This window comes from Equus przewalskii, chromosome 3 (genome assembly GCF_037783145.1).
Source record: "Equus przewalskii isolate Varuska chromosome 3, EquPr2, whole genome shotgun sequence".
NCBI lineage: Eukaryota > Metazoa > Chordata > Mammalia > Perissodactyla > Equidae > Equus > Equus przewalskii.
Genome location: NC_091833.1, coordinates 55480867 through 55505875, shown reverse-complemented (window position 1 = coordinate 55505875; position 25009 = coordinate 55480867). Strand labels below are relative to the sequence as shown.

The 25009-nt window shown below is 37.1% G+C and overlaps 1 protein-coding gene across 1 annotated transcript in view; it reads right to left on the bottom strand.

Moving 5' to 3' along the window:
* Positions 1-25009, bottom strand: part of PRKG2 (protein kinase cGMP-dependent 2) — a 99910-nt gene that overhangs the window by 65525 nt on the left and 9376 nt on the right. The window contains exons 2-4 of the mRNA XM_070612713.1: positions 24536-25009; positions 4382-4548; positions 145-258 (exon numbers count right to left, since the gene is read on the bottom strand). Coding sequence (XP_070468814.1) covers positions 145-258; positions 4382-4548; positions 24536-24996 — 742 coding nt within the window. The 5' untranslated portion in view covers positions 24997-25009. The remainder of the gene's footprint in view (positions 1-144; positions 259-4381; positions 4549-24535) is intronic.

The window sequence follows — 25009 nt, the reverse complement described above, 5'->3', positions numbered from 1 at the left end:
TAAATCCTTTCATAAGCATAGCACTTCTATTAATAACAGCATATGAGACACAATGGGAGACAAAAACCTCAGGAGGCAATAGTGACTTGGGTTATTTTAACGCTGTGTAACAACTCAAAAATACAGGATTTCATCTCCTGTTACCTTTCACAGAGGCAGTCCTTGTACAGTTGTATAAAATGGCTAGTTCCCCAAACGTGGTCCACATAGGGATGGACGATAGCAATTTCTCCCCTTGGAACACCTCTAGTTGGCCCTCTATCAAGTAGAATTTAAGAAAAACACAAATAGTCAAAATCCACCTGAATTCCATCAATTAAAAAATAAAACAATCAGAAAGTATAAACAAGAACACAGGTAAGATATCTTATGGTTCTCATTATAATCAAGTGGTTATGAGTACAGACTGAAACCAGTTCCGCCACTTACTTACTGTTAACCAATTCACCTTAAAGGAGTTACCCACTCTGCCTGTGTTCCTCGTTGATAATGGGGATGATAATAATATTTACTTCATGCAGTTGTTGTGACAATTAAATAAGTTAATATAGATAGGGAACAGAGACACATAATAAAAGTCAGGAAGTCTTAATGATGCTGTTAATATTATTATCATTGTTACAAAGCTCTTTCCCTAAAGCAGTGGATGGCAAGTGTTTTATCTAAAATTCATTCCACCCCATGAAAAATGCTGTACATGAAACTATTTCTCTTGTGCAAGGAACACAACAATCACTGTATGTCTTGAAAACAGGGCACAGACGTTCATGCCGGCAGAAGGACTAACTTGTCATAACTGAGAGGTGAACTGGCCCTGGAGTCACACTGCCTGCCTCTGACTGGTCACTGGCTGTGTGACCTTGGGTGAGTTACTTCACCATGCCTCAACTGTTGTCTAAGCCCCATTCACTGAGATGAATTAATGAATGGAAGTCACTAAGAAGAGTGCTTGAGAACAACAATATCAAGACAATTAGAAGACAAGCTACAGGCTGGGAGAAAATATTTTTGCAAAAGACACATCTGAGAAAGGACTGTTTTACAAAATATAAAAAATATACTGTTTTCTTAAAACTCAACAAAAAGAAAACAATCCACTTAAAAAATGGGCCAAAGATCTTACCAAAACTCACCAAAGAAGATTTACAGATGGCAGACAAGCATATGAAAAGATGCTCCACACCATATTTCATCAGAGAAATGCAAATTAAAACAATGAGATACCACTACACACCCATTAGAATGGCCAAAATCTGGAACACTGACAACACCAAATGCTGGTGAGGATGTGGAGCAACAGCATCTTTCATACATTGCTGGTAGGAATGCAAAACAGTACAGCCACTTTGGAAGACAGTTTGGTGGTTTCTTGCAAAATTAAACATATTCTTACCATACAATCCAGCAATTGTGCTCTTTAGTGTTTACCAAAAGGAGCAGAAAACTTAGGTTCACACAAAAATCTGCACATGGATGTTTATAACACCTTTATTCCTAATTGCCAAAACTTGGAAGCAACCAAGAAGTCCTTCAGTAGGTGGAAGGATAAACTGTGGGACATCCAGACAATAGAATATTATTCAGCACCAAAAAGAAATGAGCTATCAAGCCATGAAAGACACAGAGGAACCTTAAATGCATATTACTAAGTGAAAGAAGCCAATCTGAAAAGACTACATACTGTATGATTCCAACCATATGACATTCTGCAAAAGGTAAAAGTATAGAGAAAGTTAAAAGATAAGTGGTTGCAGGGGTTGGGAGGGGTGGATGAACAGGCAGAGCACAGAGGATTTTTAGGGCAGTGAAAATACTCTGTATGATATTATAATGATGGATATATGTCATTACACATTTGCCCAAACCTATAGCATATAAACATCAAGTATGGACTTTGAATGATTCTGATGTGTCAATGTAGGCTCGTCTTTGATAGAAAAAAAAAATGTACCATTCTAGTAAGTTATGTTGATAATGGGAAAGGCTATGGATCTCTAGGGGCACGGGGTATATGGGAAATATCAGTCCCTCTCTCTCAATTTTGTTGTAAACCTAAAACTGCTCTAAGAAATAAAGTCTTATAAAAATAAAAAAGAAGAAGAATGCTTGATATTAATCTCTATCTAGGCAAAGGCTGGGGGAAGAGAGAAACAGAACTTCAGGCAACCTCCTCACAATTCTTTCGCCCTGGCAATTCTCCTCTCCTTTCCCTTCAAACATGCAAATAAAGCTCACCTAACCAAAACCTTAGGCAAAAAAGATCTATATTCTTAGAGGAAGAAAATTGGTGGGGTTATTTCTCTTTCCCTTGAAGATTTAATCTTTCCTTCTCCCAATTACCACTATGTAGCTCTAGTCATCTCTGTCCATCCATTCATTCAACAAATCTGATCTGAATACCTACGTTGTGCCAGGAACTAGTCCAGGTGCCAGAGAGACAGGGTGGACAAAGCAGAAAAGATACTCATGCTATTAGAACTCATATTCTAGTAAGAAATAAACCCTGTTTTGGCTCCAAATCCTAAAGATTAGATATGCAGTTTAATAATTTCTCATTACAACTAAATTCTATTCCATTGAAAGCACTTAGTTGGACTGTTGAGTTGCTATCATGGATCTCAATGCATTTCAAGTTTTTTTCCTAATTGGTTATGGCTCATGAGACTTGAGCAATACTGAATAATTATATGGAATAACAAAAGTTTAAGCTAAATATGTTTTTATTATTTGTTATTCATGCTATATTTTATAAAGGCAAGATTTTTAATTAACAAATTAATTAGCTCAATTAGTTAAGTTACACAATTCAGTCTTTAGGTAACATCATGATTAACTCAAATAAGAAACTATCTGATTTTCCTTTTCAAATGTGATATATCCTGATTTCAGTGGCTGTACTGATGCTGACTTCTGTTCAAACTCCTCTCCCCAAGCCTTTCATCAGAGTTACTGACAAGGAACAAGATGGGCTGACATGAGTTCATCCTTTCCTAGCAGGTTCCATAAATATTTCTTGACTTAATGACCTTTCTTCTCTTGCCAGAACGTTCTAGCGTTGCTAAAGTAGAAGTGAAATGGCCAAGAGAAAAGTTAAAAGAGGAGAGGATTGTTCTCGATTACCTGTCCCTAAAAACTTGAAGGCTAGCTAAATTGACTATAATCTACTTCTTGGGTAGAAAAATTACTTGAGAATCACTATAATTTTAAGGGTGTCTACAAAGATGTTTATGGCATATAATACATGAATACTTATGAAACTGGCATGTTTAAAGAATCAAAGTATATGAAAACAATCTTTTATACTCTATAAATAGAATAATAAACATTTATTTGTTTGGATAGGTAACTTCTGCCCCACACCTAAGGCCCCAAGGAAACAAGAATCATAAAAGATTGCCAGGAATTATAATGCAAAATAGAAGGCCACAGCACATCTCAGGTTACCATTCCATCTGAGTAAGCCAGTTTAACTTTTTTCCCTAAAACTCCAAAAGTTGGGACAAAATCAGAATTTGACAGAGTGTTCAATAACCATAAGCCATGTTCAGATAATTTCTTGCTCCTATATCTAAAAAAATTTCTTTAGGTAGCACTATAAGATTTATGCGTTTGATACGCATTTGAGAAATAAATCCTTTGCCTATCTAACCATTATAATCCACCCAGCATGTAAGCATGTTCAAGTGATCATATATGGCGGAAACCATTTAAATGGCCCTAACAACACCAGTTTTAACCTTAAGGCATTCCATTTGATTCATCTGTTGGTTAAATGTACCTAAATTATCTTTTGAAATCATTGGTATATAACCAAAATACTTTACAGAACCATGGAAATAATTGTTTTCTTTTTCCTGGTATAACAACCTAAAAATGTCAATATAAGCAGCAGTATTTTCTATACTTTGAAAGACGTTTTTGTAGTTGTAGGGTGAGTGGCACTGTGATTAAAAGTATGGACTCGTGAGTCAGATTGTCTAAGGTTGCATTCTGCCTCCACCACAAATGAGTTGTGTGGCCTTGGGTAAGTGACCTAACCTCTCTGTGACATAGTTCACATTAATAACATGGAGATAATGGCACTTGCCTAACAGAGTCGGTGAGCTGAAATGAGATCTCTCTATTAAGTAGTCAATAGGATGTCTGACATATAGAAAGGATTCAGTTAATACTAAGTATTATTATCATCATGATTGGATCAACAACGTAACTATTTCATGAGCTCAATCTATTATATTTTCTACAAACAGAGCAAGTAGTTTTGTATTTTTATAAATGTTTGCAAAAAATTATGAGGCAAATATTTGTTATATGATAACTAGAAAAATCTGTTATATAACAACTAAAAAACACTAGTTTTATGATAATTAGAAAAACCCACCTGCCAGCACAAAGATATGGTTTCCTGGTTCTCCTTGCTTAATAATGTAACTCCCTTGCTGGTAGTTTCTCCCATACATGCATTCCACCATGTCTTTGATCTGCTGAGGATCCAGTCTCTTCAGAAACTGATTTTTATTAAGGGCATCCGTAATGAGCTTCTTCTCACTGTTATAATGGAAAAGAGACATTAGTTACAGTTAATGAAAACCTGAATCTTGCCATTACTACTATATACTTACAACTTTTCCAGCAGGGATAAATTTTTTTCTAGCCCCACCAATACCTGACCCTCATAACTATCATACTTTACATGGAAATCCTTTAAAAATATTTTTGAGTATTTTTCTGGTAATCATTATTAAATCAATTTTTATCATCACTCCTAATTGTCATCATCACAAATGTAGCATTTATCAAAATCCCTGACACACTACCAATGGATATATGACTTTTAGATGGAAAGCAAATCTGGTTGGCAGGTGGACGGTGTATTTAACAGATTACAACACAGTATTCATCCACTGACATGCACACACGCATAGTGCCGATGGCAGTAACTTTATATTTTATTTAATCCTCACCACTCTCCAGTGAGATAATTACTATCCCTACTTTATCAATAAGTAGACTAAAAGGTAAGAAGCAACTTATTCCCTCTAGGATTTATATCTAAGTCTGTGAATTTGAAGTCTGAGCTACTTCCATGCCATCACTTGCCTCTTCTGAGCTGGAAAAGTCGGCTCCCTTGGGACTTGGTTTGATCAATCACAGAAGATGCTGGTGGTGGTCTGGGTTTGCCTAGATTTTGTACTCTTGGTATATCTAGACTAGACAGAACCTACATTTCCAATCTCACAGACTATTCATTCCCAAATTCAAGGTCCACTTGTTGATAATCCTAGAACATTCTATTTTCTTTTGGAAAAGAAGTATCTCAAAATAATTACCCAATCAATATTACTATAAATTTCAAATGTTTTAATTACCATACCTTATATGGAGCTATCATAGAATTAATGAGCTGAAGAAAAGTTGCCTTGTGGGCTAAGTCAGAATCTTTGCACAATATATTTGCGCTCACTCAAACTCAGTGTGATTTTTTTAAAGAGGTTTTTTTTTCTGTATTTGTTATTCAAATTCTCTCCCATCACTAGCTTTACTGTTTCAAAATTTGTTATCTTTTTCTACATAGAAAGTTTTCAAACCCAAGGTAAAATTTCATGGAATTAGATACTTCCTTTATGACCCCATCCATCAGATCATTAGGCTTCATGAAAGAAACAGAATGAATTCTTGTACAGAAATCTCTTCTTCCCTCCAGTCACTCCATCATCCTCAGAGCCATCTAAACCTTGAGAACTTCTTTCCTCCTTCACCTAATCTATCACCAAATCTTGTCAATTCTCTTTACAAAATATCACTGTTATCCATTTTAGTTTCCATTTTCAAGGACGTCACTACAGTCCAAGAAAAAACCTTAGGTCTGGACACTTTAACAGCTTCTTTTTTTGGTATTTTAGTTTCTAGCCTCTTTCTCCCACAGTCCATTCTATACTGTATTATCAGGTTAATCTTGCTAAAAAACTAACTTCACTCTAATCTCATTCTTCCTTCATCCACTAAAACCAACAATTCATTCAATTGATATAGCGTATACTGAGAAAATACTTTTGCTAGATGTTCTTGTCAGTGCAAGTGGTAGAACTGTGAACAACAACCAAAAGCCCCAGCTTTCATGGGCCTTTCATGCTAGTGTAACTTTCCAGGAAATGTTTCCTCAAGGCCTACATATCCCAATATCCTAAAATACATTCCAAGAAGCACTGCTCCTTTATAAGCAAAAGTGTGCTGAGTTTAAACAATTTTGGAAATTCACAAAGCATACCTTAAAGGTTCAAAGAAATCTTGCGGTAAACAAATCTGTTTAAACCTTTTCCAAAACCTCAATGGCTTCTTTATTTATTTCTTTTTTTGGTTTAACTTTTATTAATACTCCATGGAAGTATTGTGAAAACTCTTTTCACCATAGAAGAAAATCAACATCCCACAATCTGATATTGCCCATTTCCCACCACATGGCTTCAGTATATCCATCTTGCACTTACTCCTTAAAATAAATCCTTTGTTATAGATAGACTGGTATCTTCATTGTCTCCTATGCCTGCCAGCTTTACCTTCAGGCTTGGCACGTGTTTTCTCCCCTAACTTAGTTTCTTCTCCCCTCAACCTACCCAAACCTTACACTCTACCAAGAAACCTCTCATGACCTCATCAATCCTGCCCGGATACCATAGCTCAGACAATCTTTTTATTCTACTCTAAACTCCTAAAGTACTTGTATTCATGTCCATTCAATTCAACAACTTTATCAAGCATTTACTTAGGACACAAAAATTAACTAAGCATGGCCCATGGCCTCAAAGAGTTCCCAGATCCTTTTAAACTAGTTTAGTGAATAAACATACTGTAATATTCCATTAGAAAAGAGCTCTCTCTGAGTTTTCCTCCAAACTAGATTATAAATTCTTGGAGGAGTGGGTCTTGTCTTGAATTTTCTGTTTAAGCAGCAGAATAAAGCACTGATTAAGAGTGTGAACTTTGCAACTCCTCCTACAACTATGATACGCCTGCTATTATAAGCACAACAACTATAACAGGTGATTAAAATATAAATTTACAAATCTGTTTGAAAGCTTTGGAGATCTATGAACATAACAAAAGCTTGATGAGCCATGATCAATAACAGAACATGAGCTTGACATTCACCTCTGCTTTTCTTTTCAAGGTATTTACTGACTTATAGGCAGCACTGAGTAGAGTTTTGGCAGTCCCAAAGGGTTAGAAAGACAAAAGTTTGTGTTCAAGACACACCATGATGAAGGGGTCCTGTTAAACACTGAGGATTTCAGATGGGATATCTAAAGGGCTGCAACCTAGAATTAAGGACTAACCAAAAACAAGCTAGCTCTCAAAAAGACTGAAAACCAACTTTGAAATGACTGATTCCTATTTCCTATTTTGGTCAAAATAATTTTCCCCTAGCCTAACCGCCTGGTAGAAGCAAAGGTAAATCTTTTCTGTAGGATGTTCACAAAATCTAGAACTCAAATTTTCTCTACAGTTTTTCATAAGAAACATCTGGTATGAGATCAAAAATTACTAGGCATACCAGTAGAAAAGATCGAATGACTGAAGACCAAGAAGAAAAAAGACAATAGAAATAGATCCATAGTAGATAAAAATGTTGTAGGCATCAGATACATACCTTAATATAATTGTAATTAATGTTTAAGAAAATCAAGGACAAAATGGAGAATTTCAGCAGAGAATACAAATCTTGTTTAAAAGTGAAATATAGATTCTAGAATTGGAACACATAATATTTAAAGTTTGGAACTAATAGATGAGTTTAAAAATCTCATAAAACACAGTTGAAAAGGGGTAGAAACTGAATATAGGCATGTAGAGTATATCTGGATGGAAGACTGAAGAGAACCTGAGATGGTAAATACAGCAACAACAACGAAAACAAAACGAAACATAGGAAACATATGAGGCATGACAGAGAAGTTGAACATATGTGTAATCTGGGCCACTGAAGAAAGGGAAAGAACTGGCCTGAAACAATATATGAAGGTATCATGTTCAAGAATTTTCTTAAATCAATGAAAATACATCAAGTCACAGACAAGATGTACAACAAATCCCAAACAAAATATATACAAAGAAAACCATATCTAGTCTCATCATAGTCAAAGTACTGAAAACCAACTAGAAAGAGTAAACTCTACAAAGTAGCTGAAGAAAAGAGACACATTATCTTCAAAAGACCAACAATAGGACTGACTTACTCTTCAACAGAAATAATGGAAGCCAGAAGACAATGGAATACCCTCAAAGTGCTTGAAAGTGCCTATTTTAATATCTTTATCCACTGAAAATGTCTTCAAAAATGAAAGCAAAATGAATATATTTTCAAAAATGTTATTCCATTGACAACAGACGCAGAAGAAAAATTATCCCAGATGGAAAACAGTAAATGTTAGAAGGAAGAAAGAACAATGGAAAAAGTAAATATATGTGTGACTAGCAGAAGCTTACCTTGATAAAAGAGTAATACCTTGTAGAGTTTAAAATATATGACAGATAAAATGTATGAAAACAACAGCCAAAATTATAGGGGTGGGAGGGATAAAGGGGTTGTCAGTAAATGCAGTCAACGTAATTTAAGGTCTAGAAATGCATAAAAATATTGACCTATATTAGAAATTTAACAAATTAAGGATGCATGTTATAATGTAGGGTAACCCCTACAAGATTAGTCAAAGAATGTTTAACTAGAAAGCTTTTCTCTTCACAGAAGAGAAAATGGAATAATAATACATACCTGATCAATCCAAGAAAATGGCAAGAAAGTAAAGAAAAAGAAACCAATGAAGTGGAGCAAATAAGAAACAAATAGTAAGATGTTAGAGTTAAGCCCAAATATTTTGTATTTACATTAAACATAAATGTACTAAAAACCCTAATTAAAAGACCAAATTGTTGGACAGACTGACAAAAAAATTAAATAAAAAAGAAATACTAAATATGTGTTGCTTATAAGAGGTATGCCTTAAAGATAAAAATATAGAAATGTTCAAAGTGAAAAGATGGAAAAAGATATACTATGTAGACACCAATTATTAAAAACATTTTCCTGTATACAGGAAAGTAGACTTTAATGAAAAACACATTTCTAGAAATAAAGAGGAATATTTCATATTGATATCATCAGGAAGACATAAATATTCTAAATGTATATGCTCCTAATTAGATAGCATCAAATTGACAAAAAAAAAAAAAAGACAAAATTAAAAGAAGAAATAGACAAATCCACAATCATTTTGGGAGATTTTAACACATTTCTCTAGGTAGCTAATAGAATAAGCAGACAAAAATTAGTTAGAAAATGGAAGATCTAACTGGTATTTTAAAAGACTATATTCAACAAATTCAAATTACACATTCTTTTCAAGAGCACATAGAACTTTCATGAAAATTGATCATATGATGGACCACAAAGCAAGTCTCAATAAATTTCAAAGAACTGAATCATACACAGCATGTTCTTTGAATACAGTAGAATTAACTAGAAATAAATAACAAAAATAATCAGAAAATCCTCAAATGTTTGAGAATTGAGCAATACGTTTCTAAACAGCCCATTGATCAAAGATTAAATCATAAGGGAAGTCATAATATTTTGATATAAATGAAAAAATATGACATATCAAAACTTGTGGTATGTAGTTAATGCTAAGAGAGAAACTGACAGTATTAGATACATCACAAAAGAAGAAAGACTAAAAATGAATGACTTACATGTTCATCTCAAAGACCTAGAAAAAGAAAAGCAATTGAGTTCAAAAAAGGGAAAGGGAAAGAAATAACAAAGTGGAAGCAGGAAATAATAATACAGAAAGAAAAAAGTGCAATGAAGAGAATCAACATAATACAGCTCAAAATAGTTTATTTGAAAAGACTAATAGAACTGATAAATTCATGGCAAGACATGGAGAAAAAGAGAGAAAGAAAGAGATGGAGAAATTACCATTATTTGATACGAGAAAGGAGACATTACAGATATGAAAAAAATGAGTGGATAGTAGGAACAACTATTTTGAAAATTTACATTAAATGAAAAATTCCTAGAAAAATACAGCATACCAAATCTGACATAAGAATAGGAAATCTAATTAGCAATAAAGAAATTAAATAAAAACTCTCCCACAGAGAAAATTCTAGACCCATGTGACATTACCATTAAGTTTTCTAGACACGTAAGGAAAAAATATTATTAATCTTACACAATATTTTCCAGAAAATAGAAAAGAGAAATTTTTTCCCAACTTTTTTATAGTGCCAGAATAGCCTGATTACAAAAGCCCATATTACAAGAAAGGAAAATTAAAGGCTAGTATCCCTAATGAAAATAGGTGTAAAAGTTAAAACAAAACAAACAAAGAAACAAGTACATAAGATAACTATTCTAGATCAGACTGAAAATTAATTAATGTAATTTACCACATGAAAAGAACAAAGGAGAAAAAAATACTACAAACTCTTATTGGATGAAGAAAAAGTATTTGTAAAATTAAACAGTTGTATACGATTTTTAAATTCTAAGAAAGCTCTTAGAAAATTGGAACAGAGGGGAATTTCCTTAATCTGATAAAAGATATCCATAAAACAAAGCAAAAACAGAAAGTATTGCATCACATGTGAAATACTGAAAGCTTTCCTCCAGATATCAGAAATGTGATACTTCAATTCCACCCTGAGTCAGAAGTGTGAGCAAATTTAATAAGGTGAGACAAAAGAAACAAAAAAAGAAAAAATATCAAAGATGTAAACATAGGAAAAGAAGAAATAAAAATGCTATTCTTTCTAAAAGACATGGTTGTGTAAGTGAAAAATTCAAAAGAATGTACAGGTAAAACTATCAAAATTAATAAGTGATTTCAACAATCATTGGCTACAAAATCTATAAACAAATTCAATTGTATTTCTATATCCCAGCATCAAACAATTAAAAATCAAACTTTACAAATGACTATTTTAAAAAGATCAAAAACATAAACTGTATTGGATTATATCTAACAAAAATGTTTAAGATCTCTATACAGCAAAGTATAAAATATTAAGAGAAATGAAGGAAAATAAATGAAGGCATGTACCACAGTCATGGATGACAAGATGAAATTTTTTAATGATGTCAATTCTATTCACATTGATCAGGTTCAATGAAATCCCAAGCAACATTCTAAAAAAAACTTGATGAAAATTGACAAGCTGATCTAAAACTCTTACAGTTATAAGAAGGCCCAAGAATAGCCATCATAAAGTTGAAGAAAAATAGTAACAAAATTGGGAGACTCAAAGTAATGGACAGCAAGAATTAATATTAATCAAAATAACTAAGAGAATATACTATTGGCACAAGGATGGACAAAAAGACCTTTGGAACTGAATAGAAAGTCCAGAAACCCACCCAAACACACACAGATACTTGATTTATGACAACAGCTGTACTACAGTCCTGTGGGGGAAAGCAGACATCCATGGAAGATTTGTACAGTATAAAGTGCTCACTATCAAGGAACTTGTTAACTATCAAGGAAAAGCAAACCAGAGACACAATGAGCTACCACAGCATACCCACCAGAATGGCTGAAATGAAAGACCAACAATGCCAAACGCTGGTGAGGACGTAGAGTAACTTAAGTCTCGTACATTGTTCAAACATTTTGGAAAACTATTTGGCAATCTATATTAAATGTGAACTTCAATAAAATGTACTACCCAACAATTCTACTCCTAGGTATATATCCATCAGAAATCATATATATATGTATATACATATATATACCAAAGATGTGCACAAATGTTCACGGCAGGATTATTCAAAATCCCTAAACACCAGAATCAACCAAAAGCCCATAAATAGAATTGATAAATTGTAGTATGGTCACACAATAAACACTATATAGCAATGATAATTAATGAACCACTGCTATGTACAATGACATGAATGAACCTCACTGTATAAATAAAGGAAGCCAGACTCTGTAGAGTACATACTCTGATTCCATTAAAATAAAGTTCAAAAATAGGCAGAAAGTGATCTATGATAACACTAGCGCAGATAGCGGCTACCTTTGAGGTAGATAATGGGTAGGGATTGGAAGTGAGCAGGAGAGCCTTTTGAGATGCTGGTAATGATTTATTTCCTGATCTATTTAGTGGTTACATGGGTGTCTTCACTTCATAATTTGTGTACTTCGATAAAAAATTCACTTAAAAAAATAAAACCTGTGTATGGCTTTGGAGTCAGAAAATCCTAGTTTCAAATCCCAGCTCTGCCACTTCCCAGCTGTGTAACTTTGGTCAAGTCACTTAACCTTTCTGAATCTCAGATTTCTCTGTGAATAGAGCATAGTAATCATACCTACTTCATAGGAATATTATGCATATTAACTAGGACAAGGTGCCAGTAAATATTTAATAAATGGCAGCAATAGTTGTAGTTGGCAATGGTAGTAGTTATAACATGTTTTTTGGGGAGAAGAGTGGGATGGGAAAAGTTCTGGAAATCTTGGAGAAATAGAGGCACTGCCAAGACCCTATGCTAAGGTCAAAGTTCCTCCAGTAGGGCTGAATCTCAAATTTACGCCCATCAGGGGCAGCACTAGTAATTCTCCTCTAATCCCTTTCTACCCCCAACTTACAAAATTAATATTCTTCGCAGCAATAAACTTCTGCGCTCTAAGTTGCTTTGGAGGTCTAACTTTCAACGTCCACTGACGGTTTTTGTTATGCTGGGCCCTCAGACTTCCTTCTCTGGTCCTGTGTATTTTTTTTTTTTTAGATTTTTTTCATTTTTTTCCTTTTTCTCCCCAAAGCCCCCCGGTACAGACTTCCTTCTCTGGGCCTGTGTATTTTTTTTTTTTTAGATTTTTTCCTTTTTTTCCTTTTTCTCCCCAAAGCCCCCCGGTACACAGTTGTATATTCTTCGGTATGGGTCCTTCTAGTTGTGGCATGTGGGATGCTGCCTCAGCGTGGTTTGATGAACAGTGCCATGTCCGCGCCCAGTATTCGAACCAATGAAACACTGGGCCGCCTGCAGCAGAGCGCGCAAACTTAACCACTCGGCCACAGAGCCAGCCTGGGTCCTGTGTATTAAAGGCCAGTGTTCTCACTGTTTTTGTCATGTGTAGCACGTATCTTGCAACCTCCTTTGGGTAAGGCTCAGTATAAAGTAGGGACCAGCCACCTCCCCCTTCTTCTTATCTATCAAGGATTTCTTGTGAGCATAGAGCCAAGGCAACTTTACTTGTGTAGCATGTCACAGCCTAATCATTTATACCAATAGAAAGCCTATTATAAAACACATCTGTCAAGGGCACAAGAACTGGGGCTGGAGTGTCAGGGTATGATTCCTAATTCTGCCACTTACAAATGGTGGAACACTGCACAAGTCACTTAACCTTGCGTTTTCTCAGCTGTAAAATGACAATAAACACAGTCCAGAGGTCATAGGATTTCTATGAGAATTCAAATAGTTAACAGTATAAGGCACTAAGAACAGGGCCTGGCATGCAAAATATATTACATAAGGGATAGCTATTACCAATACAGGTCAGCAAGTTTCCAGCAACTTAAAAACGTTCGAGTTAAAACAGTTCTAAAAACTCTGTACTTGAGACCTGCCTTTAGTTATTTAGCAAGACTTCTTTATGATGTTGGTAAGATTTCTGACCACCCAGCCCCACTGCCTGTCCAGCCTCCCCCTACTCAGCGTACCACAGACCCATGGAAGTACTTGCAGGTCCCCAAATGTGCCAGGCTACTTTGTCTCCCTGCTATCTATTCCTCCTTCAAAACTCAGGTCAAGTCACCTCCGCTATGGAGGTTTCCCTGATCCCACCAAGCAAAGTGTGCTGCTCCCTCCTTCCTTTGTACACCTATCTCTTAGAATATTAATCACAAGACTGCAATAAATTTTCATTTCCCCAAAGAGATTGCGATCTTCAAGATTGTGACTATGCTTTCTTCATCCGCTTATTATCTAAAATCTAGAACTGTACCTGGCACACAGTAGGAACAAAATTAACGCTGAAGGGCATTCAAATTCTTTCTCCTAGGTTAAAAATCATGGGTACAGAGAGAGGAGTGGAGGTGAGAAATGTTAGTTACCTAGGAAACAAGGCACAGACAATAAATAGGATAAGCATCTCTTTATTTCCTTCTCCAAAAATTTTTTTAAGTGATAAACCAACAAGAAAAAAAAAACCTAATAAATGCACAAGTTTATAATTTGAGAAACCAGGATGAGAAAGATGAGGGCATTCCATAGGTAATCAGAAAATAAGTATGACTTTCTGCTGTCAACTCTCTCACCCTTTGTCCATGTAATTAGTACGGTTGTAATTTAATCATGTTTACTGTTACTTCATGCTCACAACAAACATTTTTCTCTCCCTTTCTTACGTGTGTGCAGATGATCCTATTCCCATGAGCATCGAAGAACAGAGTTTAATAATGAAATACTGAAAACAACCAAAACTTACAAGGAAGTTCATCTGACACACTCAATGATACGCATAATCATGAGTGTGCTGCATGGTAATTAGGTAGAAATGGTCAATAGTCCCCTTAAGCGTCTGTGAAGAGTATTGCTCTTAGATCATCAAACTGAATATTTCTGGAGTGAGCTGCAGGGAAGGCTGTTCCTAGAACAAAATGGTTCCCAATCGTCGCTGCACATTAGAATTGTCAAGGGAGCTTTTATAAACCCTATAGCCCAGGCCCTTACCTCAACTCAACCTAATCAAACCCTCTGGGGTTTGGACATCAGTATTTTTTAATACTCCCCAGGTGACTACAATGTGCACTTAGGGTTAAGAACTACAGCTGTAAACAAGAAAATGCAAGGGAGTGTGAAATTGTCCTTTCCCTCTATTTTCCCACAGCACTGGGAGCAAGCTTCCATTGAAGGCCCATCAATCAATTACTATCAACTAATTAGCAGTCATTGATTAATTAACAATAATTAATTAATGTTTGTTTGTCACAAGACTTTGCCATGTCTTACTCTCCTTTGCAAGATAAGAAATAAATACAGAAAAGAGAAAATCAGTACTCTTCTTTCCTTCCTCCCAGCATCCTGTATGGAACCCGAAACAGTCTAGCACTTATGGGTATGCTGTCAAGTCAGCCCCAGGACTCTGGACTTTTTTTTATTGTGTAAAACATATATAACATAAACCGTACCATTTAGACCATTTTTAAGTGCACAGTTCAGTGGTATTAAATATATTCCCATTATTTCGTAACTATCACCATGATCCATCTCCAGAACTTTTTTAATCGCCCCAAACTCAAACTCTATACTCATTAAACAACTCCCCATTCCCTCCTCTTCACCATCCCTGGCAACCTCAATTCTGCTTTATGTTTTTGTAAATCTGACTGTTCTAGGTACCTTATATAAGTGGAACAACACAATATTTGTGTTTTTGAGTCTGACGTTTCATTTAGCATGTCTTCAAGGTTCATTCACGTCATAGCATGAAAAAGGAAGAGATTTATCTTTGTGTGAATATCTCATTGTATGTATATAATGCATTTTTTTCTATCCATTCATTCATTAATGGACATTTGGGTTGTTTCCACCTTTCAGCTATTGTGAATACTGTTGCTATGAATATGTGTGTACATGATTCTGGACATTTTATGTATGACTTTACATATCCAGCATAGCCAAAATTCTTAGCCAAAGAATCTCACCCCAGAGAAGCAAAAGGGCCTGGTGTGGCATGCAGAATTCTAAGATGGCCCCATGACCTCTACCCCTCTGCTGTCACGCCCTTGTACATTCCCCTTCCCTTGAGTAAGAATGGAAACTGTGACTTGCTCCTTGCCAACAGAATATGGCAACAGTGATGGGAGGGTCACCCATGTATGCTACTTAAGGCTTCATCTCAGCCAACTCTAAAGACATTCTCTAGCTGGCCTTGAAGAAGTCTGCTGCCATTTTGCAAGAGGGCCCAGGGGAGGGACATTTGGCAGGAACTCTGGGCAGCCTCTAGAAGCTGACGGCAGTCCCCGGCTGACAGCCAGCAAGAAAATGAGGACCTTAGTCCTACAACCACAAGGAAATGAATTCTGCCAACAATCACATCAGCTTAGAGGCAGACCTCTTCTACTAGAAAGCTCTAGAAAAGAACTCAGCCAGTTGACAACTTAACTGCAGCATTGTGGAACCCGGAGCAGATGACCTAAAGAGCTGTGCCTGGACTCCAGACCCACGGAAATGCTGAGATAACAAATACGTGGTGTTTAAGCTGCTAAATTGGTGGTAACTTGTTATGCAGCAAAAGAAAACTAATACAGCGGGTCTCCCTGAGTTTCTGTTTCCAAGAGATTTTGAGTAGTATCTTCTTCTGCTCACTTTTTTTACCTCCCTTTTTCTCATCTCATCTGGAGAGAAGGGACTGGAAGCTACAGATCTTTCTTTCCTTCATATTTCCCAGAGCTTGATCCATAAACCCCCAAAGGACAATCAAAACTGATGCTTGAAATTTACCAATTAAAATTAATTTGGCTTGACAAACAAATACTCCTAGAAGGATTAAAAGGAAACTGGGAGTTCCTGATCACTCACACTTTAGTATGAATTACATATAGGACATCCTCTGGCCATTATAGATCTCAAAAAAACTATCAAACAAGACTGCACTGAAAAATCTACAACTAACAAATACTTCTAAGGGGGGTCAGCATGGAGAGGAGGAGACAAATTATTTTAAAATGAGACTTTAAAGAAAGGAAACAGTTTCAGTCAAAGGATAAATAGAAGAAATGTATCTTTCACATAGAAGGTACTTCCAGAGTCTAAAAACTGAAAAGCTTTATCCTTGGCTTCAGATCTTTTCCCCTTCTTGAGAATTTTATTGCAGTTTAAACCCTAGCAAAGGTCAGGCAGCAGGAACCGAGCTGTTTAGGTTTTCAGAAAGAAAAGGAAGGCTCCCCTGGAAAGTGATTGCCCTGCATCTTAGGAGGCAAAGGTCAGTGACAACACTTCCCTCTGATTCAACAAGTAAGAAGAAAAAGGCCTCCGTCTTCTCAACTATACTATTTCTACCATACTCTTTCCTGGCAAGGAAACAGGCAGTATCCAGAATGGCACGGAATGTTTGTGAGGAAAAGCAGAGGTAAGAAGAAGTGAGTGAGGAGAGCTGTAGGCTCCTGCCCGAGCCCCCAGGACAACGGTTCAAAGCCAGTACTGCTACAGTCACCTGAAGGAGCCAAGCAGATCCGCAAACTGCTACAAATATCCTATAAATCAGTAAGATAGCAAGCAAAATAAAATGAGTACAGGTTTCAGAGTTGCTCCAATTAAGGGGTAGCTGTCCTGACCTCTAGGTGAGGTTAGACAAGCTTTAGGCGCTACTAAAGATGAGCATGGGCTAGTTACTTATGCTTGCTAAGCCTCAGATAATAATACTTACCCGGCAGGTTTGTTGTGAAAATAACTGAGACAACTATAGCACGCTGTGGTCATAGCGCACTGTGCCTGGTCTACAGCAAGTACTCAAAATTGGTGTTGGTGGTCATTGATTAGTCTGATATTGAGAACAGGGGAAAATTAGGAGAGAACAAAATAAAAGTACAAGTGAAAGAAATGGAGGCAAGAAGACAGAAAGAAATACAGAAAAGAGAAGCAGAAGAGGAAGAAAATAAAACTAAAGCATGAGCTTCACTGATTCAATACTCAACAAATATTTGTTGAATTGAATTGCTAATCTGAAGGAGTAAAGGGAATCTTCCTAGCCAAGGCTACTGGGTCAAAAATTGCTATGCTTTCATGAAGGATAAAAATATCATAGTGCAAGCTCCGACTCCTAGGAACGTAGACCAGAGGCGAGGGGAGGTTGGGAGTCAGCTGCATACCTACAATGGGCACTAAGACTTTCGACTATTCATAACAATAAGTCCTCGAGTCCTGAGCATTTTCGGAGGCTTAATTAAACATTTTTCCTAACAACTAGCAATTGAGAGACTGGAAGATTTGAGGATAAATTGAGAAGGAGCAAAGGGCAGCCATAAACCAAGCAGAAGACAATTTGAGAGGCTGAGAGAGGGCCGAGAGGAGTGTGCAGAGTGAGGAGAGCCAGTGGCCCTTGCCTCCTAGAGAGAAAGATGAAAGCGCAGGGGCAGGAAGTGAGAGGGGCCTGGGGCCAGGACTCAGAAAGTCTGCCCAAACCTATTTTACTGCACCCAGAGCCATGAAGGCAGCTGCCACTGAATTCTAGGCAGGTTCTTCAACTTCTCCCTGCTCCTTCTCTCTCCTTTTCCTTGAAGTTTAACAGCACCACCCACCCCACCCCACACCCAACTCCAAGGGGAGCCATTCACATTGTAGGTTGCACCATCTGGAAGGGCTGTGCACACTGTGGTAAAGAACACATTTTTGACATCAGGCAGCTGCAGATGTGAAACCTGGTTCAACAAACTACCAACACAGGAGCTTGAGCAAGTTGTTGAATGCCTCTGAGCTTTCACCTCACCTTTGGGACAAGAGGAAAGCAACACCCACCTCACCAGACAAGTAAGTGTCCAGCCTCCATGAGATAAAGGACAGAAAACAACAGACATCTATCAGTTAAGTGACAACTTGGTTTCCTCACCCCACCCCTGAGTAGTGAGTTCTGATCTGGATGGCTAAAGGCACATCCTTCTGTTCTCAAACACCCTGACAACTTCCACCAGACCCATCACCCAGCTGCCTTCACCCATAGCTTCTGGCTATCAGATCACCACACAACTGGACTTTTCTCTTCTTCCCTCCCTTATTTAAGGAGCTTCATTTTTTGCTTTTCTGAAGACCCATGATAAGGCAATAGTATTCATAAGCACATGCATGTTTTTTTTAACTGGCCAACTGATAATTAAAAGTCTGTACATACACTCTTAAAAATCTTTAACAATCTATGTAAAATCTAGATATTTAACCTCTCATACAGCAACATCTAAGTGACTACTTCATAGAAGGAAAAAAAGAAGGTTTCTTTCTCTCCTGCTTCCGGCAAAATTTTCCTCTACTGCAAACTGGAACAGGGCAGCACCTTCTAGAAGCACAATTTTCAGGGAGAAGTAACAACAGCAGGGAGTGGTTGTACTCACACACAAAAAAGCATTAGAAGAGTATTTACTTCTAATTATATATTTAATTTTTTACATGGCTTCCCAACTAAAATGTGAAGAGTCCTCCTGTAAGATTTATGTTGGAAAAGTGGTATATAGGAGTTGATAGAACAGACTTTAGATAGCGGATTTCCTGGCTTTGAATCCTGGTTCCAATACGAAAAGCTGTGTAATCTTAAGCAAGTTATTTAATTCTGCATCCCTCAGTTTCCCAAATATAAAATGTGAGTGATAATAATAATATCTATCTTACAGGTTTTTTGTGAGGATTAAATAATCCAATAGTTGGAAGCATTCAGAGTGGTGCCTGGCACACAATTAGTATATATAAATGTTATTATTATTACTATCATTATTATTATTCCATAGAAACACTCTTGTTCAATAAAGAAGCCACATTTCTATAACGCACATTCAAATGCTCAGCATGGCTTTAGAAAGGAGGCACAAATAATCACAAACATACTCTTCCTCACTCCTTTTCCATGTCTTTTTTAAAGGGATGACTCACTCACATTTTCCACTTTTACCTATTCTGTTCCTGGGGTGGGAGTGACAAATGAAACTAATTGTCCTTCCTAAAACTAGAGTCAACATCTGAAGTCAGACGGCAAGTCTTTGTTTTATCTTTCCTTTTCACAGAACAACAATAGTTTCAAATGATAGTTTAAGCGTTCTTAGCAAAAGGCACTCATACCAGCAACTTGCCAGATGTCTCCGATTAATTTGCCTGTGCTCCACCAGACATGCAGCCTGAGCTCGTAATTTTGCTCTGCCAGTGCTGAAGTTTGCTAAACAATGTCTACATAAACAGAAAATTTAATTTCAGTAAAAGGTCTGACCTCTGGATGCACAGTTGTCTTGGTGCTCAAGGCAGGTCAAACATGAACAGAAATGCTATCCGAGCTCTTTCTCACCCTCCTTTGCCACTGATTCTCAGTTCTCAGCCTTGAGAAGCACTGTACTCATTTGGGATCCCATTCGTGTCCCTCCATATAAATCACCGTCTGTGCCATCAGATGGATCAAACCCATTCTCTGTGTCCTTTTCACACACGCCCGAGCTCTGGGGATCCAGCACTTGGTGAACATTGATGCAATGGGTAGGCTCTGCTCAGCTCTGCTTGGAATAAGCCAGGAAGCACCAACATTCCTCCTATCAATCAATAGAGTTTGTCATAATACAGCAGACTGCTGCCCAAACTGGTCTGACTTGAGGCCTTTCATCTTTGTGAGGAGTTCTAAGAGCACCAGGATTGTAGAGGGAGAGAACTGGTTTCAAACTCAAGAGTCTTGGATTCTAATCTTAGCTCTGCCACTTGCCATCGCATATTCTGCAACTCCCCTGCACCTGTTTCTTCGCTTCTCCAATAATGGGAGTAGTGTGAAATAATCTCTAAGGTTCTACTGGCTCTAAAGTCTTCTGATGCTCACTATGTTAAATTTAACCCAGAGATCAGAGTGTGTGATATACTGTAATATTCGGACTCAAGAAAATTTACAATCCCTGAGTAAGGCTGAGTACCTGTAATAGAAATGGGCTATGTGCCCACATAGTCGTATGCTTCTGAATATCTAAAATGGTCAGCAGGCACAAAGCTAAGTCACTACAAAAGCCTATGACATACTGCATGTTCCATGCAGTTTAAGAGCAAATCTACATTGTGGCCATCTCAATCTGACAGGGACATTCTCATTTCTGTGACTTTGTCCTAAAACTGAACACAGGTCTTACCTTGTCTATAAAGTTTTCCCAAACTTCACTAGATTATAATTCCCATCTCAAGAGATAGCAATCACAGCCAAAAACACATAAGAATACATAACCTACAACTGCAATATCCAATACAATAGCCATTAGACACACGTGGCTATTCAATTTTAAAATTAATTACAATTAAAAATTCAGCTCCTCAGTGGCACTGGCCACATTTCAAGTGCTCAACAGGTACATTTTGCTATTGGCTATCATATTGGACAACACAGACTATAGAACTTTTCCATCATTGCAGACAGCTCTATTGGATGACACTCAATTATTCCAGAATCTGATCTTAAAAAGTAGACCCTTGGGGCTGGCCAGATGACGTAGTGGTTACATTCGCATACAACGCTTCGGTGGCCTGGGGTTCACGGGTTCGGATCCCGGGCACAGACCTACACACCACTCATCAAGCTATGCCGTGGCATCATCCTACATACAAAAAACAGAGGAAGACTGGCACAGATATTAGCTCAGGGTCAATCTTCCTCAGGCCAAAAAAAAAAAAGGTAGACCCTTGAATTTTGCAAGAGACAAATTTCAAGAGTTCTCCAATGCCATTAGAGGATATAAGTTCTCCATAAAAAAAGGCAGGTATAATTATACAGTTTAAGTTATCCCTTCAGACTCTACAAGTACACTTGATGGGTACAGGACAATGAAGCTAGTATGAGCTGGCTGCCTGGAGGTTGACAAGGTTCACTTGCCACTTGAAATACATTTGAGCCCAGGGGCCTCAGCAAACTCACAGACCGCTGTGGCATGGGTTTTAGAGTCTCTCATGAGTTACTGAAAGTGAATCCTCACATTCCAAATCTATCATTTCTCCAAACGTTATGCTCTGGTTTCTGTCAGTACTTCCTATCTCCTGATGCTGCTGATTGCAGGAGGGCTGGGAGTCTCCTCTCCATTTCCTGCTCACTGTTATGTACTCATCAGAGACATCCTTTCTGACAAAAAGACTGAAAAGCCATTCAATGGCTTTCCCATCCAGTATGGAGGGGGGACTTCATCCAAAATGTAATTGGCATAGATTAGTAGGAACAAATTTAGTCATAAATTCAATTAATAAACTTTATAAAAGTTCAACAAAATGTCATGAGAACCTAAGAATATAGAGAGGAGACATTTTGACTCATGTCTTAAATTGTCTCTTATCTAGCAGGAACTGCTTGGAAAAGTAGCCAAACCAGGCTACTGTATGTCATCCTTGTATTATTGAATGATGCTCCCATATTTTTTAAAGCTCTAATTTCTAGAAAATTGTTTCTTACAAAATTTTTGATAGATAGTGTAAAAGATAGACAAAAATATCCAAGGTTTACTTATGGCTTTCCTCCAAAACTGGAACTATCTCAAAATAGAAAATGAACTGTAATATTTAGCCCTGTTGAAAAACTGGAAAATTAAAAATCTCTGAATTGATGATGTTAGCTGTTTCTGTTTAGCCAGTTATTCCAGACTTCAGGAAAGATATATTTTGCAAGGGAAATTAAGGCACAAACCAGTCAACAAAAAAAGAGTGGTTCCCATATTCTATTTAATTTTCGAATTTAGAACCACAAGGCTCTATGAAAGCATATGGGGAATATTAGGGCATGAATCATCTAGTTTGCTCTCTTTAGGACTTAATCATTAGGAATCAGTTAGCCCATTTCTTCATCATGACCTCAACACAGACTTGAATCCATCTGGCTTGCCTTTATGATGAGGGGAATCATTACTAGTCCTTTCTCAAGAGCTATAATGTCTTTCCTCTCATGTCCCACTTACGATAGACAGACGAAAAGGAGTATGGTTTGGCCCAGCAATTGCCTGTGCAGAACTACTGATTTTCTTCTTCATAGTAGAGCTAATAAAGAAATTCATAGGAATATGCTTATATTGGATTGTTCAGTTACCTAACACCAGGAGAATAGTGTATTGCCTCAAGATGCCTCAAGTCTTTGGAACAAAACAATTGAACATTATCTTTGTTCAAGAGGAGAAATCTGATGGGATATGTAGGAAGAGGGTCAAAGAAGATGAATTGCTATTGAATTCTCTTACACTTCTCCTAGATATACAAGCACACTGCTATCTGAAAGATACTATATTATGCTTATGTCTATATAGTAACATGATGCATGATATATAATGTTACCATATGTGCATATATCTCTGATATATCAAAAGAGAACCATGGATGATGTTCAGTTTTTGAAAAGCAAGCGTAAGTTTCTAACATTTATAATTTCTGAATTCACACCATTAAAAAGAAATAATTATTACTTTTGCAAAGGGAATAGATAAGACCTTTCTAAACCAACTAATAAAAAACTCTTGGTTTAAAAAACTCTTCTGAACTCTAATATTAATCAGATTTCTTTCAGCCACAGAGTAGTATGATTAATAATCCAGCATGACTTGTTTCCTTAACAAATATTTATCAATCATTCACTATGTGCCAAGTACTGTCAACAAATTGATGAATTAAACCTCCCTTTATGATTCTGTTGTCAAAATTAATCATTTATTTGTTTAAGTCAGATGTTTTAATCTTGATTTATATACTTGTGTCTGTGAATAAATTAAAATTTGTTTTAATTTCACAAATATTGCAATTTGCAAGAGAGATCCAGGCCCAGCCAAGACATTACCAAGGCAAAAGATCTAATTTCAACTAATAAATATTCACTCATTTAAAAACAATGTAGAAAGGAGACTGTAACTTATAATGTTTCTAGTCAATCTTTCCTGGTTAGGAAGTTCAGACTTTAGCCAGAAAGTACACACACACACATGCAAGAATGCCGTGATAAATATTTACATGTTCTTTTAAAAATCCTTATTTTTATAATTAATTCTAGCTTTTAATTGTTTCCACCTAGTCTATGCTCCTTTTCTTCCTCTGGGTCTCAGTCAACGGTCACCTCATTAGCCATATCTCCGTGACAATCTCAATCCTGTTGCCTCCTTCCCATTCTCTCTCCCTAATCCCAGATACTACCCACTGTACTCGTGGTTTCATCATGTCATGTATCCCAATTAATAATTACAGAATGCTTACTTATGTCCATGTACACTGTCTACCTCCCCACAAGAAAGCCTCTGTGTCTATTTATTCACTGATACATGCTTAGCATCTAACACAGTGGGTGGAAGACGTAACGCTCAGCTTAAACTGTGGAATGAGTGAATGAATGAACTCATCCCTTTGAGTCTCCAGCTCACTCCTTTTTCATGACACTTGCAGACTAAGTGCTAATAAGTGGTTTTTATTATACATACTCATAATTCATTGTGATTTGTGTACACTTTTAAGTCCACTCCTATAGAAAGAGAGAAGCACAGACTTCCAAAAGCTACTTCTTCACTCCCCTTAGGGTTTTCAAGACAATGGAAATTACTTTTGTAATCTCAGCTCCTCAGTTACACATATCACAAATCAAAGTCTAGGTTAAGCACAATTCCAACTTTAAAGAGAAGTTCTGCTTAAAGGGACACTCTTTTGCAAAACAAAACCATTTTAGAAGTCCTTCTATCTCCAAATCTGAAAGAGTCAATATGCTCTTTACCACTGAGGAGGATTAATAAATATCACTCTAGTGTTTCATAATATGGAGGCCATCCAAGTCAAAAGGGTGTGGAAACTTCTTACCTGGAGTCCTTTCTGACTCTTGCTTTCTCAAAGGAAAATTCAGGGGGTTTATTGAGGTCATAGGTTCGGGTTGTTGGCTCAGCAGACACCCCAGCCTTTGCTCCCCTTCTGCTATGGAGAGAGACCAATCCTGAGGTCTTCCGGTGGACCTCAAGAGGCACTTTATCTGGAGAGGCCTGAAGCGGGCTTCCTCCCTGCATGTGCAACACATCCTGAAGCTTGTTCAGCTGGATGCACTTGTTCTGGAGCTCCTCCGTGAGCTCTGCAATGGCTACAGTCTGCTTCGACAGCTGCTCCCGCAGCTCCTTCAAATGGTACTCCCGCTCCTGGATCTCGGCATCCTTCCTCCTCAATTCTCTCTCCAGTTCAGTCACCTTGCTCTGCAGGGCATCGGTGGTGAGGTTCCCAGAGTGGCCATCTGGATGCTTGGAATGTTTGGGTTTCACTGAACCATTTCCCATTTTGCTCAAAGAC